This window comes from Petaurus breviceps, unplaced genomic scaffold, assembly GCF_028583685.1.
Source record: "Petaurus breviceps papuanus isolate PSGF00001 unplaced genomic scaffold, PetGlider_PUasm1.0 91133, whole genome shotgun sequence".
NCBI lineage: Eukaryota > Metazoa > Chordata > Mammalia > Diprotodontia > Petauridae > Petaurus > Petaurus breviceps.
The window spans coordinates 96,292,869-96,307,994 of NW_027187419.1; the positions used below are offsets into that span (position 1 = coordinate 96,292,869).

The 15,126-nt window shown below is 34.4% G+C and overlaps 1 protein-coding gene across 2 annotated transcripts in view; it reads right to left on the reverse strand.

The window, feature by feature from the left end:
• The window catches only part of STK39 (serine/threonine kinase 39), a 331,699-nt gene that overhangs the window by 177,374 nt on the left and 139,199 nt on the right, over nt 1-15,126 (reverse strand). For both annotated transcript variants that reach the window (XM_069080684.1, XM_069080683.1), the window contains exons 6-8: nt 5,506-5,615; nt 5,261-5,362; nt 2,762-2,895 (exon numbers count right to left, since the gene is read on the reverse strand). In XM_069080684.1, coding sequence (XP_068936785.1) covers nt 2,762-2,895; nt 5,261-5,362; nt 5,506-5,615 — 346 coding nt within the window. The remainder of the gene's footprint in view (nt 1-2,761; nt 2,896-5,260; nt 5,363-5,505; nt 5,616-15,126) is intronic.

Sequence of the window (15,126 nt, forward strand, 5' to 3'; positions counted from 1 at the left end):
GTGTGTGTGTGTGTGTGTGTGTGTGTGTGTGTGTGTGTGTGTGTGTGTGTGTGTGTGATATGTAGATAGATATCTGGATAACTGTAATTTAATAATATTTGGTTTCCTTTGTAATATTATGTGTTTTATTTTATGCATTTAAAAAACATTATTCTGGGAAGGAGATAATTCTTAGGCTTTGCCAATCAATGACCACGGGGTTCCATGAAACAAAGGTTAAGTAGCCCTGGTCTAGTGCTTGAAAAGTTTTAGTATAAAAACATTTATCCTTTGTATTTTGCTTAAGCAAAAGTCACTTCTTTATCCCCCTAAAGAAATGCTTAAGACATCTTTATTTCTTGTATTTCACTATTTTGTAAATTCTGTTTCTTTATTTTTAAAAAACTTTGAGTTCTCTTCAGTCTTCCCTAAAAGGATTGGAAATCATAAGACTGGCACTAATTCTTTTTTTAAAGGAATGGTTGGATATTTTGTTAATTTTATCATCTATGTCAGGACAATACATAAGGCACAAAGTAAGTGATAAATATTTACTAATTGACTATTTCATAAATGTGAAATTTGCACACTAATTTACACATGTCAGGTGGATTTCATAACTAGTTCAACACGTATGTTAAAAAATAATAACCCTTGGGGAAATAGGGAGAGGAGTTTTAATTCTGTTTCTGCCTGCAAGTTATTTCTACTCAGCATTTTCATTAATGGTTGTAATGAATGACATAGTATTTACTTTACAAACTAGAATAAAAAGAAGAGATGAGAGAGAGAGATCTGTTAATTTAAAATCACTTTCACCAACTATAAGCCTGGTGTCAAATAAATGGAATGAAGTTACATTAAAAAGGCCACAGCAATATAATAATAAGAAGCCAAAAATAAGACACAAATACAAGAAAAATGGCAAGATGCAAAACTATAAATGCATTACCTGGGAATAGTAAAGTAACAATTCCATTACAAAGAATACTATCAGAGGTTTCTTAAAGTATTATCTCCAAGGGACAACTCTAGGTTTAGGAGGGAGAAATGAAATGCAAAGAGCTGGGAAACAGGATCTACAAAACATGGTTAAAAGATGTGGAATTGTTTACTCTAGAAAACGATGACTTAATAGTCAAGAATATAAAAGTAGATTCTGCAGAGAAAAAGACTTAACTTGTTGCACATGGGATTTAGCTAAGAGAAGAGAGAAAACTTCCTAAAGACAAAGTTGCAAAACACAGAAAAGTGATGAAAGAAAAATATACTCAAGGAGAGGCTAGGTGGCACAGTGAATAGAGCACTGGCCCAGGAGTAAGGAGGACTTGAGTTCAAATCTGGTCTCAAGACACCTGACACACTTACTAGCCGTGTGACTTTGGGCAAGTCACTTAACCCCAATTGCCCTCCAAATAGCAAAAAAAAAAAAAGAAAAATATACTCAGCCATAGATTTTAAACTATACATACTAAATTGTCTAGTATAATTTCTATAATGGAAATAAGTGTTGGACTGACAATCTGAAGACCAGAGTTCAAATCCCATCTCAACCATTAACTAAATAGATGAGCTTAGGTGAATTGCTGAACCTTCCTGAGCCCACCTTCCTTCAAACTTTAAAATGATGGTGTTAGAATACAAGACCTCTAACATTTTTTTCTGCTCTAAATCTTATGGTCCTAAGTACTTTGCTATCTGAGGGAAAGGGACAGACTAGACCAATTTCTCAAGATCCTGTCTAGCTCCATGAGTTTACTATATAATTCTGAATATTATACACACAAATCAAGGTCAGTCATGGATTTATTATTAGGAACCAATATGAGAAAGGCCTATATGTAGCACATATATCAGTAGTTCATATAACCAAAAGTCCTAACGAAATAACGATTACTGGAATATATCATAGCTACCTAGGGTAATTCAAAGTCACAGGCTAAAGTTAAGGTGGAAAAAAACTGACTATGAGAGCACATATTCACAGCAATAACCCAAGAATAAATGGGAAGCATTACAGCTAATTGAATGCCATTTGTTTCTTCTGCTCATATGATTAATCTTTTTAGTGTAAAATCTCCTTAATCTTCTTTCCTGATAATCTCATAAGTGGTACAAACAGTTTGTTCTGTATGGACAAAGCAACTCATGCAAAATTCAATAGCCATGCTTGGTTTAGACTAGAGTTGGCAAGATATTCAAATAATAGGAGGTCAGCTCGACCTACCCTTGTTCAAGACGTCAAAAGAGCTTTTAAATTCAACACTGAAAATTTCCTTTGATTTATTTTTTCACTTCATGAAAAGAGTCTCCTAACACCTACAATAAATACTGGTAATGGCAACAAGGCTCCATGCTGTAAAATCTTACTGCTTGAACCTACTGAATTCATCTGCAAATGAGGGACAGGTACCAAACCCTGTGCAATGACCCTTGGCAAGAAGGAAATTTGGAACCCAAGGAGTCAATTTGATTTCCTCAGACTCAGGGATCATCTCCATCTCTCACAACCCATCCTCATAAATAATAATAATAAATCACTGTGCATTCATGTGCGCATGCATATGTGTCTGTGTGTGTGTCTGAATGCACATATGTACAACCTTTAAGGGAAAGTGTACGGATGAGCATGTATGTGTAGCTTTTTCTAGGTCTCATTTCTTTCCTCATCAAAAAATAGTGATTGGAGTAAATGATCTCTCAAGGTTTATTTCAGCTCTATTATTCTATAATTTTATAGCTTAGGTAAAGTAATCAGTTTATCTCTGCAGATATGACATACCTTTTAGATGGATCCTTCTGAAGGCATAATGAAAGTAATTTTCTAAAGGACTTGCCATATTTTTTCATCATTTCTTTGTCTTCTACTCCAGTTTCTAAAGTGGGAGGATCATTTTGCAATGTCAACATTAATACCTGTATCAGAAACAAAGAGGAAAAATTTTTTTAATTAAAAAAAAATTAATTTTTTTTAAATTTTTACAAAAAGTACTTTCCTTCCTGAAAGGAAGGTAATTTAAAAAAAAAGTCTTTTGGATTTTACACATGGTACCAAAAAGAGAAAATTCTGATGTGAAAAATTTCCTCAAAATTAAATTATTTTCCTACATATGTTAAGAATTTCTATTTTCTTTTACAAACGTGCATATATGCTTTATAACCTTTTTTAACATTACTAACTTATATTGTGAAATCTATTACATCCATTGAGAATAAGTCACTAAGAAACATGTTTATTTTATCAATAATCTGGTTAATATATTTTGAAAATTCAACATTATATATCCATTATAAAAACTGATTTTAGAGGAAAAAAAGTCAAACAACAGCCAGTCTGACACTTATGATTCCATGTCATTCTAGATGGGGGTAGCACACACACAGTTGAAAAATGGAAGATTTGGGCAACATTTCCCCCTCATACAAACTTTCAATTAGATAATTTTTTTAAGGACATGGTAAAAGTCATGCCAATAAAGAAATGTTTACTTTTCAGAGAACCAAGCTTTCAAAGGAACCAAATTACTGAAACAGAAAGAAGGAAATTGCCTTAATAGAACAACAATAATTTCAAGGCATGGAACCACAAAACCTGTGATTAGAAATCAAAAGTGAACAAAGGACTTTTAGGGAATTCACAAGATCCAAAAAGTGTCATAGTAGGTTCAAGAAACAAGAAACATGGAACACATTATTTGCAAGAAACTGGATAAAATAACTCAGAATTTTATAACACATTACTTAAATTAAATATCAATGTATCAAATCCTAAGGAGTAGAATGATTTTCCTCTTTTGGAAATCAGAGAACATACAGAGAATGGTGAGGTAACATGTCCAAATTGAGGTTAAAAGACAGAGAAAGAGAGATCCTGGATAAGAACAACTTGTTTATGAAATGCAAACTTGACTCAAAAGACCCATCCTATCTCTGAAGAACAAAAGTTAAACCAAAAAGCTATGGTTCCTTTCATCTAAGGGTTACTTGTGATGGATCTGTCAGCAAATTCAAAAGAGAAAGGGTGAAATCAGCTTCCTGGAGCCCAAAATTTTTTGCTTTTGAAAAACAGATTTTGCAAATATTTAAATATTTCAAGCCACAAAATGTTCTTATAACCATTAGTTTATGCCAATGATGTCATGTATACCTAGATTCTTCTCCAATTCCTTCAGATCAGTAAATAAGCATTCAATAAAGAAATAAAACGGATAATTGTTCACTGGGCTAACAAATAAAAAAATGGAGAAACCAGGACAATTGTAAAATATGAAGAAAGGCTCCTAGGGCTTCAGACTGGCAGATTAGTCAATATGACTTTGGTATAAGACAAAAACCACAAGGAAGAAAGAAAAATAAAAGCTCTTAGGGAGAGAGAGAATACTTTAGCATTTTATTTTAAATTTACAGTATCTGTCCCAGAGAAGATTAAACAACTTTGGACTTTCTCATCTGAAATAAGTCATGTTTTTACATTTTTTTTCATTCTAAATTTTCTCATCTTCAACACATAGCCCAGGTATATTAACACTTGGCTCATAGGTTCACACGTAAGAGAAACCACACTTGCGGGCTACTTAAGATTTTAAGGAAAAATATGAAAATATCATTTAAAACACACTTACTGTTACTTAAGGAGGTTCAACTATCCCAGATATAGCCTAAATCAGGAGGGTAAGAATTTTACTGGGCAGTAACAAATTTAAGAGGACTAACAGGCTGGGGAATTCAGCCACAAAACTGATTTAATAATAGCCAATATATTTATAGTGTTACTATTATGTGCCAAGCACTGTGCTTAAGCACTTTAAAAATATCATTTCATTTGATTCCAACAGTAATCATGGGAGGTATGTGTTATTATTGCCCCCATTTACAAATCAGGAAACTGAGGCATGCAGAGGTTAAATGCACTGCCAAGGGCCACAAAGGTAAGCAGCGTCCTGAGGCTGCATTTGAACTCAGGTATTCATGACTCTAGGCCTTGCGCTCTCTCTGTACAAGGCTTTCAAAAGGAATAATGTCAGTATTTGTTACCTACCAACTACAGTGAACCTGAATGAATTCTTTGGTTAGCTCCACCCTCAGCATATAAACCTTCAGTCCTGGCAGATACAATCAATTTTGTCACTCACAGTAACTCTGTTCCAAGAGAATGTCAACCACAAAACACCAAAGTTGGTTGGATAGGTTTTGTTCATTTAAATGAATACAAAAGAAAAAGAACTGCAGATGCCCTGGAACCAAACTTAAGATCAGACATATAATTTTCAAAAGTAATTACTTTCATAGGAGGATATTTGTGATAAGGCGCAGCTCCTGTCGCCAATTCGATGGCCGTTATCCCAAAGCTCCACATGTCAGCCTTGAAGTCATAGCCTCTCACCTATTGTTGCAAGGAGAAAAATATACTTTAATAACACATACTGCAATCATGTTACAGTCTGTATTCACTATTATTTATTCATGACTTGTATCTATGTGATGTAAGTTCACCATACTCTTTCAAAGACTGTGTAACCTCCTTACCTGTTCCATGACTTCAGGTGCCATCCAACAAGGGGTGCCAACAAATGTTTTCCTTACTTTATTGCGGGTAACATCACCTCCCGTTGCCAAGAAAGCACTAACACCAAAATCTAAAAGAAAAAGGAACAAATGACACTCATTTTATTTGTGTAAGGCCTTCTTATTTCTAAATTTGAAAAATAACCCACAATATATATGATTAGTATTTTAATGATGATACACTTAGGACAGAGAGTTTCAGTACCAACACACTCACATTCACCTAAACACCCTGCATGAACCCTCAGAAGATAGCTTTCTGTGTACAAGAACATCAACTTTTGACAAACTATTTATAAGGTCACCTACAAAGATTTTTATCACAACAAGCAATCCTCTGGCTGCTCTGCTTCTTGTATTTTCTTGCCTTCTTGATTCCAACTGACTTAGTGGGTTTTTTTCTAAATTTGGTTTTTAATCCAGCAATGAATAACTTATATTATCCACATACTCCCTTTCTAACCTCAGATCTCTCTAGGTACCTTAACCAAAACCATAACAACAAATCTATAAACACTATTAGGTTTAAAGCAAACAACATGCCCAGATATGTCTCAATGTAAGAATTAACCAAGAAAAAAAGCTCAAGATATATATATGTACACACACACACACACACACAATGACTTTTTTCAATGTTTGGCTTTTGGATAATTCTTCTTGAGTATAAATGCTTTTGCTGATGAGTGCTAAATAATACTCTTTATGACATATGTAATCCATTTAAAATTCTTTCACAGGGAAATAAATTAAATGTAGGTGGAACAGATTGTGAATATAAATGTGCATGTCCATATATGCCTTGTGAAACACAAATTGGCAGTTTTACATAAAGAAGGAAAAAAAGAGAGATTACCAAAACAAATATTGGTAGAGGAGTATGAAAATGACTATACATATCCAGATGATCTAACAAGATTAAAAGACAGTAAACACTTTTCAAAATACTAATAAAATGCTAAGCAATCTAAAATCTTCAAAACTATTCTCACACAAATTCTCTGATTGGTCATACTTCTTCAGCCGTATGGGTGACAGCAATCACCACAATACAACTTGAAACAAACCAAGGTCATAATTTATTAGAACTTTATTTTGGGTTGCCCTATAGTTGGGATAATAAATTATCATGTAATTTGCTACTTAATGTTGCTTTAAAAAACATTTTCCTGGCTGTGGAACAGTAATCTTAGATTTAAATAAACAGACTCTACTCAGTGAGTATGCAAATATAAGGAAAAGGAATAAAACTGACAAATGGAATCTTTGTTCCTTCATTGCTAATATTGCTCAAAAGTACATTTCATTTAAAAAAAATTTGGATTCATTTGTATGTATGTGTCAAGCTCAAAACATCTTCCAATTATAAACATTTTAAGAAACTATGCTATATTAAGAGGTTTAAATGAAACTGCTAGAACCAAAAGGTCAGACTTCTTAGGAGAAAGGGAGAAACAATTCTCAAGCAGTACAGTTAAATGAATTTAACTAGACTTCATTATACATTTATTGCAATAGGAAATAGGTAAAGATGTTAGAAAACCTCTTAAAGATATTAATTTGAATGGAATTTCTAATTCTGAAATAGATTCCAATTATGAACTTTATCTTAACTGATTTTAAGCAAATAATTTATTGCTTAAGGATATGAAATAATTCTGTATAATCTGTATTTTATGGAGGCTATAAGTAGAAGGTATTTTAGGAGAGTTTGGTCTTTTTTTTTTTTAGGTTCATTTAGTATGTTGTTTCCCCCCAGGTAAATTGTAAAAACAATTTTTAACGTTTGTTTTTAAAACTTTTGAGTTCCAAAATCTCTTTCTTCCTCCCTTTCCACCATCCCCCCTCTCCCCCACTGAGAAGGCAAGCAATTCGATATGGGTTATACATGTGTAGTCACCAAAAACATTTCCATAACAGTCATGTTGTGAAAGAAAACAGACAAAAAACCCTCAAGAAAAATAAAGTTTAAGAAATATGCTTCAAACTGTATTCAAAACACCATTTGTCCTTTGCCTGAGAATAGATAGCATTTTTCATCCTAAGTCCCTCAGAGTTGTCTTGGATCATTGTATTGCTGGGAACAGCTAAGTCATTCACAGCTGATCAACTTATAATATAGCTATTATTTTGCACACAGTACATTTCACTTTGTATCAGATTTTCCTGAGAGCATCCTGCTCATCATTTCTTGCACAACAGTATTCCAGAATAATCACATACCACAATTTATTCCATTCCCCAACAGATGGGAATCCCCTCAATTTCCAATTCTTAGCCACCAGAAAATAGCTGCTATAGATATTTCTATACATATAGGTCCTTTTCCTTTTGATTTTTTATCTCTATTTGGATATAGACAAAGTGGTGGCATTGCTAGGTTAAAGGGTTTCATAGCCCTTTGGGCATAGTTCCAAATTGCTCTACAGAATGGTTGAATCAGTTCACAAATCCACCAACAATGCATTATTATCTCATTTTTCACACATCCCCTCCACCACTTGTCATTTTCCTTTTCTGTCCAATTAGTCAATCTAATAGGGATGAAGTAATACCCCCAAAATTGTTTTAATTTGCATTATAGTGAGTTGAGAGGGGCGGCCAGGTAGCTCAGTGAGTAAGAGCACCAGCCCCAGTATCAGGATGACCTGGGGATTGAATCCAGGCTCAGATACTTAGCACCACACCCAGAAATGACTGGCCGTATAACCTTGAGCAAGTTACTTAACCCCAATTGCTTAAAAAAAAAAAAATAGTAAGTTGGGGTTATTTTTTCATATGGTTATAAAAACAGCTTTGATTACTTCTGTGAAAACTGATCATAACTTTTGCTAATTATCAATTGGGCAATGGTTCTTATTTTTATAAATTTGATTCAGTTCTCTTTATGGTTGGGAAATGGAGCTTTTATCAGAGAAACTTCAAAAATTTTTTTTCTATTTTTAACTATTGCTAACTGCATTTCCTTCTATTTCCTTCCATCCTATTCTCCCCTCCCCCTTTATTCTCTCTCCTTTTTACCCTGTCCTTCTTCAAAAGTGTTTTCCTTCTTACTACCTGCTCCCTCAATCTGCCCCCCTTCTATTACCCAGTTCCCCTCCTACTTTCCTGCAGGGTAAGATAGAGTTCTATAACCAACTGAGTATATATGGTATTCCCTCTTTGAGCCAATTCTGATGAGAGTAAGGTCCACTCACTCTCTCTCTCACCTCCCCCTTCTTCCTCTCCACTATAAAAGCTTTTTCTTGCCTCTTTTATGTGAGATAATTTACCTCATTATCCCTTCTCCCATTCTCCTAAATACATTCCTCTCTCTCTCACTCCTTAATTTTATTTTTTAGATATCATCCCTTCATATTCAACTCATACCTGTGCCCTCTGATTATATATACTCCTTCTAAATACCCTAATAATGAGAAAGGTATTACAAGTTACAAATATCATCTTCCCATGTAGGAATGTAAACAGTTTAAACTTATTAAGTCCCATATGATTTCTCTTTCCTAATTATTTCATTTATTATATTATTCCTAATTTTTTATGTTTCTCTTGAGTCTTGTATCTTAAAATCAAATTCTCTATTCAGCTCTGGTCTTTTCATGAAGAATGCTTGAAAATCTTCTATTTCACTGAATATCCATTTTTTCCCTGAAGTTTCAATTTTGCCAAGTAGGTGATTCTTGGTTGTAATCCTAGTTCTTTTGCCGTCCAGAATATTATATTCCAAGGCCTGTGATCCTTTAAAGCAGAAGCTGCTAAATTTTGTGTTATCCTGACTGTGGCTCCACAATACTTGAACTGTTTCTTTCTGACTGCTTGCAAGATTTTCATCAGGACAGTTTTCCTTCATAATTTTTTGAAAGATGATGTCTAGGGCTCTTTTTTTGTTTTGTTTTTTGATTCATGGCTTATCTCTCCAGGATCAATTTTCCAGATCAGTCATTTTTCCAATAAGATACTTCAGAATGTCTATTTTTTCCTTTCTTTTGGTTTTATTTTATTGTTTCTTGGATTCTCAGTCATTAGCTTCCATTTGCTCAATTCTAGTTTCTAAGGAATTATTTTTTTCAATGAGCTGTTATACCTCCTTTTCCATTTGACCAATTCTAGTTTTTAAGGATTTTTTTCTCCTGTTAATTTTTGTGCCTTTTTTTCCATTTTGCCAATTAATGCTTTTTTAAGGCTTTCTTCTCCTCAGTGGCTTTTTGTACCTCTTTTACCATTTGGCTTAGTCTGCTTCTTAAGATGTTATTTTCCTCAATATTTTTTTGTGTCCCCTTACCTAGTTGCTGACAATTCATTTTTCATGATTTTCTCACATCACTCTCATTTCTCTTCCCAATTTTTTCTCTACCTCTTTTACTTGATTTTCAAAATCCTTTCTGAGTCCTTCAATGGCCTAAGACCAATTCATATTTTTCTTGGAGGCTTTGGCGATAGTAGCTTAGATGTTTCTATGAGAGTTTGGTCTTCTTAAAATACAAATTAATCAAGAAATCTTCCTTAGTATCTTCCAAACATAAGACATGTATGATAAAAACGTACACTTGGCCACTTGTACAGTTTTTTATGGTTATGGGTCTTTTTGTTATCTCATTTTCTTATACAAATTGTCAACTTGTACTGGAAACTTACAAGACCACTGAGGAATATTTATGGTTAGAGTACATTATTGGGCGAATTCTTTCTATCAATACATCTTTCATAATTCACATAATTTACATTTTGATATTCATAATATCATCTATCATCAAATATTCACCTTCGAATCTAATATTAAGACTTAGAAATTTTTGAAACCTCAAAGAGGACAAAAAAGTTATAAATCTATGTCAGAATTAGAAAATATCTATCAAAACATTTGCATAAACATACAACCATAAATATGTAATATGCTGAACAGGTGTGTCTCCTATGTAAAGAAACATCTATATACAGAAGGAGAGAGAACATTGTCACCAAAGTACATGGTGTACCTATGTAAACAGAAATACTGGTACATTACATTGTCACAGCTAAGCCTGACATTCCCTTATATTTACTTTGATTGAATTTCTATGTGTACATGTTGTTATCCCTAATAAACTATATCCTCCTTGAGTGCTGGAGTTACCATTTTTGTCTTTATTTCCAGGGTCTAGCATTGAGTAAGTGCTCAATACTTATTGACTGTGTGTCTCCAAGAACAGATAGAGGTGCTACAAATCAGAACAGAAAAGAAACCAAATAGAAGGGCTAGAAGCGGCCTGATGATGCCACTTAGTTCATTTCACTTCTCCCCCCAACACCCCACAGATGAGAGTACTACCACCATCTTATTAAAAATATACCTACCTTATTTTCTAAATCAGAGGTTAGCAAACTATGGTCTACAGGCCAAATCCATTACTCCACTTTTTTGTACAGCACACAAATTAAAAATGGTTTTTACAGACCTTTGATCTAAACAACAAGGCAATATGACAATCTGCTTAGGTAAATTAGTTCCACTTTTCCCCAATAGAAAAAGCCTGCCATGGCTCTTTCTGCCAGTATGTTGTCATAAAAAGAGGGGTGAGAACTGGATGTGCCTGGGGCTTCTCCAGGGGCAGGAACTCTCTTTACCAATGCAGGATAGCATCCTCTCCCCAACATCCAGTATGTGTCCCACCTTCTTTAAGTCTTTTAATGTTAGCGCCTTCCCTCTGTTTATCTCGTCTAGATTTTACTTGTAAGAACTCTTATCATGTTGTCCTCTCCATTAGATTGGGAGCTCTTTGGGAGCAAGGACTGTTTCCCCCTTTCTCTGACTCTTTTGCAAATGCTCTTTAATTTAACTGGTCAGAGGCTGACCTGGCTGTGCAGTCAGCTCTCTAACCACCATGACAGTGCCTCTCATAAATATAACAAAATTTAAATTCTTTTCAAAAATGCACAATGCAAAAATTCTAGTGGATCAAACTGAACAAGCACCTGTGGCAGCAAGCACTGTGTTAGACACTGTAGAGGATGCAAATGAACATATATAAATGAAATATCTGTTATGTACCAGGCACTATGCAAAGCATTACGGATATAGGACAAATTAAAAACAACCCTTACTCTTAACAAGCTTCTATTCTATTGCATATAAAGTTACATAAAATACAGTCCTAATCACCACGAGTTTATAATTGGGTTGAGAAAAACATGACATATGCTTAGATGAAACTAAACAATATTCTTTAATACTGAATGTTGAGCTATGTGGTCTTGGACTACACATACATCACAGACCAGAAAGGCTAAAGAAAATCTACTAAAAAAGATGTGATTTAGGATTATCAGAGAAGACTTCATAAAAAAACAGGACTTGGGTCAAGCCCTAAGGATATGAGTTATAGATATATAGATTATATATAGATATATAGTTATATACAGATAGATATAAGGCAGAGGAGACCAACATTGCAGAAAACAGTGAAATGCCCAGAAGACACAATGATAATGTGGAGGGCAGGTGAGGCACAGAAGAAAGACGCAGAGGATTCATGACTTGAGAATAGTTGTGCCATCAGGTTGGCTAAGAAGAATTTCCAAACTTTATTTTCTTCCCTTTTTCTCTGATAAAGATTTCAAAAAAATTTTAAAGAAGGCTCATCAGTGTCAGTGACACACAAAACTCAGCATCTTAGAATGGATTTTGGGCTGACAAATGAGAACTTATTACGTGTAGTTACATACACTTTTATTATAGCTAAAAGTCAATAAATATTTATTAAGTGTTCAATAGATGCCAAGCACTGTGCTAAGCACTGGGGCTAAAAATGCAAATAAAAAGAAAGACAACAGCCCTTGCCTTCAAAGAGCTTACAGTCTAATGGAAGAAGAAAACACACAAAATGTAAAAGCAAGGGGGAGGAGGGTGGGTTGAAGAGAGTTTAAAGTACAAAAGCAATGGTGCTGGTGAGAAATGGGGAGAAGACTGCACTGGGCTCCTTCTTTAAATGGGAAGCTATAGAGCCTAATTATAGGGGCAGAAGGTATTGATGAGATATAAATATCATAGCAAAAATTACTTCTGTTCTTGGCCACAGAGAGAAAAACAAAGAACAATGAGTGCAAGAGGCTAATGTGGGCTTGATAACAGGAAAAATTTCTATCAATCAGAGGTATCCAAGAGTGGAATGAGGTACCTCATGAGGGAGTGAATTCCACTCACTGGAGGGCTCCAAGGAAAAGCTGGATAAATGCCTTGTGAAGGAGGTTGTAGAGAGAATTCTTGTTCCCAATCAAGGTCTTTTTGAGCTCTGAGAGCCTGTGACTCGAGAGAAAAGACTGTGGAAGATCTTGAATGCCAGGCTAAGGCATCTGGATTTGTTCCAGTAATCAGTACAGAGTTTAGGATGTGGTCACTTTTTAGGAATATCAATGTAGTAGTGATGTTACAGATGGAATGCGAGGGAGGATAAAATTTAAGGTGGTAAAACCCGACAAGAAGCTAGAATCCAGATGTGCAGCAGAGAGATCCTAGACTAGTGTGGTGATTATGAAAATACAGAGAAAGAAACAAATTGAAGATATATTACATAGGTATCATCTATTATACAAAGAACTTAGTATTGATTGGATAGGGGTAATAAAGGAAAAGTAGGCATCCAAGGGCTTAAATAATTTGCCAAATTCCTCAAAGCAAGTTAAAGTAACAATAAAAAAGACAGAAGCCCAGAATTTCTAGTTAGTTCCTTAGCCTCATGGGTTTCACTGCTTATCATTGAGGGTCAAAGAACTTTCCTTTGAGGAGAAGGAAATGAGTGAGAGCAAATCAGGGCAGTAGGGTTAACAGTTCAGAGTTGCCAAGTTCTCTGCTGAGTAAAGATCAAATAGTGATTACTCAACACAGAAAAACTAGTTTGATGTTCTCTGTTTAATCCTAAATGACATGTGTATATCCACCAAAACAATGCCTAAGCAGTTTGATATGATTCCAAGTCTTAGATTTGTTACTGGTCAAAACAGAAATGTACTGCCAAAAAACACAGGAACATTTTCAGAAATGCCTGAATTGGCTCCTCCAGAGCCTCATGTCCTCCTCTAAAGTACCATCTCCTAGCACCACTTGGCCATCAGCAACAAACATTAAGTACATTCTTACAGAGGGCAGAGTCGTGGAGGATACCTTGCTTTGTTCTTGGCTTTCAAAGAAAGTTAATAAGGAAAAAAGAAAATTTCAATCGAGGGAGTAGAATATAAAAACACATAGTAACATAACATGAATCTCTAGGGGCTATGTGTGTGCATGTATATGTGCATATACATGTGACCATGCGTGGGTGTGGTATCGATCCATCTTTTTCTTGTTGGTGGTGGTAAATAGATAAGCAGAAGGGAGAAGAACCAAGTTTTAAATGGTCACAGGAAGAGCAAACAGCAGAGGTGCTTAACTTTTTTTTTTTTTTGCTAATAGACCACTTTAGCAGTCTGGTGAAGCCAATGACCCCTTTCCCCGATTAACATTTTTAAATGCATACAAAACACATTATCAGAGAAGTGATTAATTATGTTGAAATACAGTTATCAATTTTTCTTTCAAGTCCAAAGACTCCAAGTTAAGAAGAATTCCTGGCACAAAGGAAAGCCCATATTGTGATTCAATTTCCTATTTGCCAAAAACTCTAGGGCAGTTGCTTGTGACACCTGACTACCTCAAAAAGTTCAAACAAGAGAGCAAAACGCCATTTTTATTTTTAATAATGTTTTCACAGAAAAAAGTCAGTGTTTGTACTTTTGAATATGTCATGACTATATGGCTCTGCTATAGCTATTACTTTCTCTTATTATTCCTTTACTTCTGATATTTTCACTTTCCATTATCTAATTTCCTCAAAATATTTCTTTACTCCTTGCATTCCAAGTCTTACCCTTATCACTTCTTTGGAGATTGTGTTCCAAAGATCACTAAATATGTTCATGCCTCACCTACTTTAACAGATGTTTGCATCCAGAGTTTTTACCTAAGTAAATAAAAAAGACTTCACCTTCATCATTCAAAATTTCTTCAGAGTTCCTCAATCCACAGGGTGTTTTCAGTTGGACTGGCTTCCCAAACATATCAAATCAATATCCCCATCTCCACCCCAACCCATCTCAGCTATTACTTTATCATTCACCATTCTAAGCTCCAAAATCCACCTCAGATGGCCTTCTACCTTTGGAACATATCCGATATAATCATGTCTTTCCAAGTCCCGTTCTTCCTCATTTCTGTGTAAGTCACAATTTTTAATTTTCATCATAAATTTGTTTTCAATAGATCTAATTTCCTTAATTCTACTGTTCTCCTCATAAAAAGATTTTCAAAAATTACATTAATTTCCACGCATTTGCATCAATTTCTGACAGGAAGCTTCAGATTTTTCCACAATCTCCTTCCATATTTAATATTATTACTATACCACACTTTATCAGAAAAATATAAGTAAACTAAGCGGGATACAACTACTATGATGAACTGTTTGAATGTTATTAATGTTTTTGTTTGACTTTTGATCATCCTCATTCATTTTCACCATGTGTGTATATATATATATATATATATATATATATATATATATATATATATAT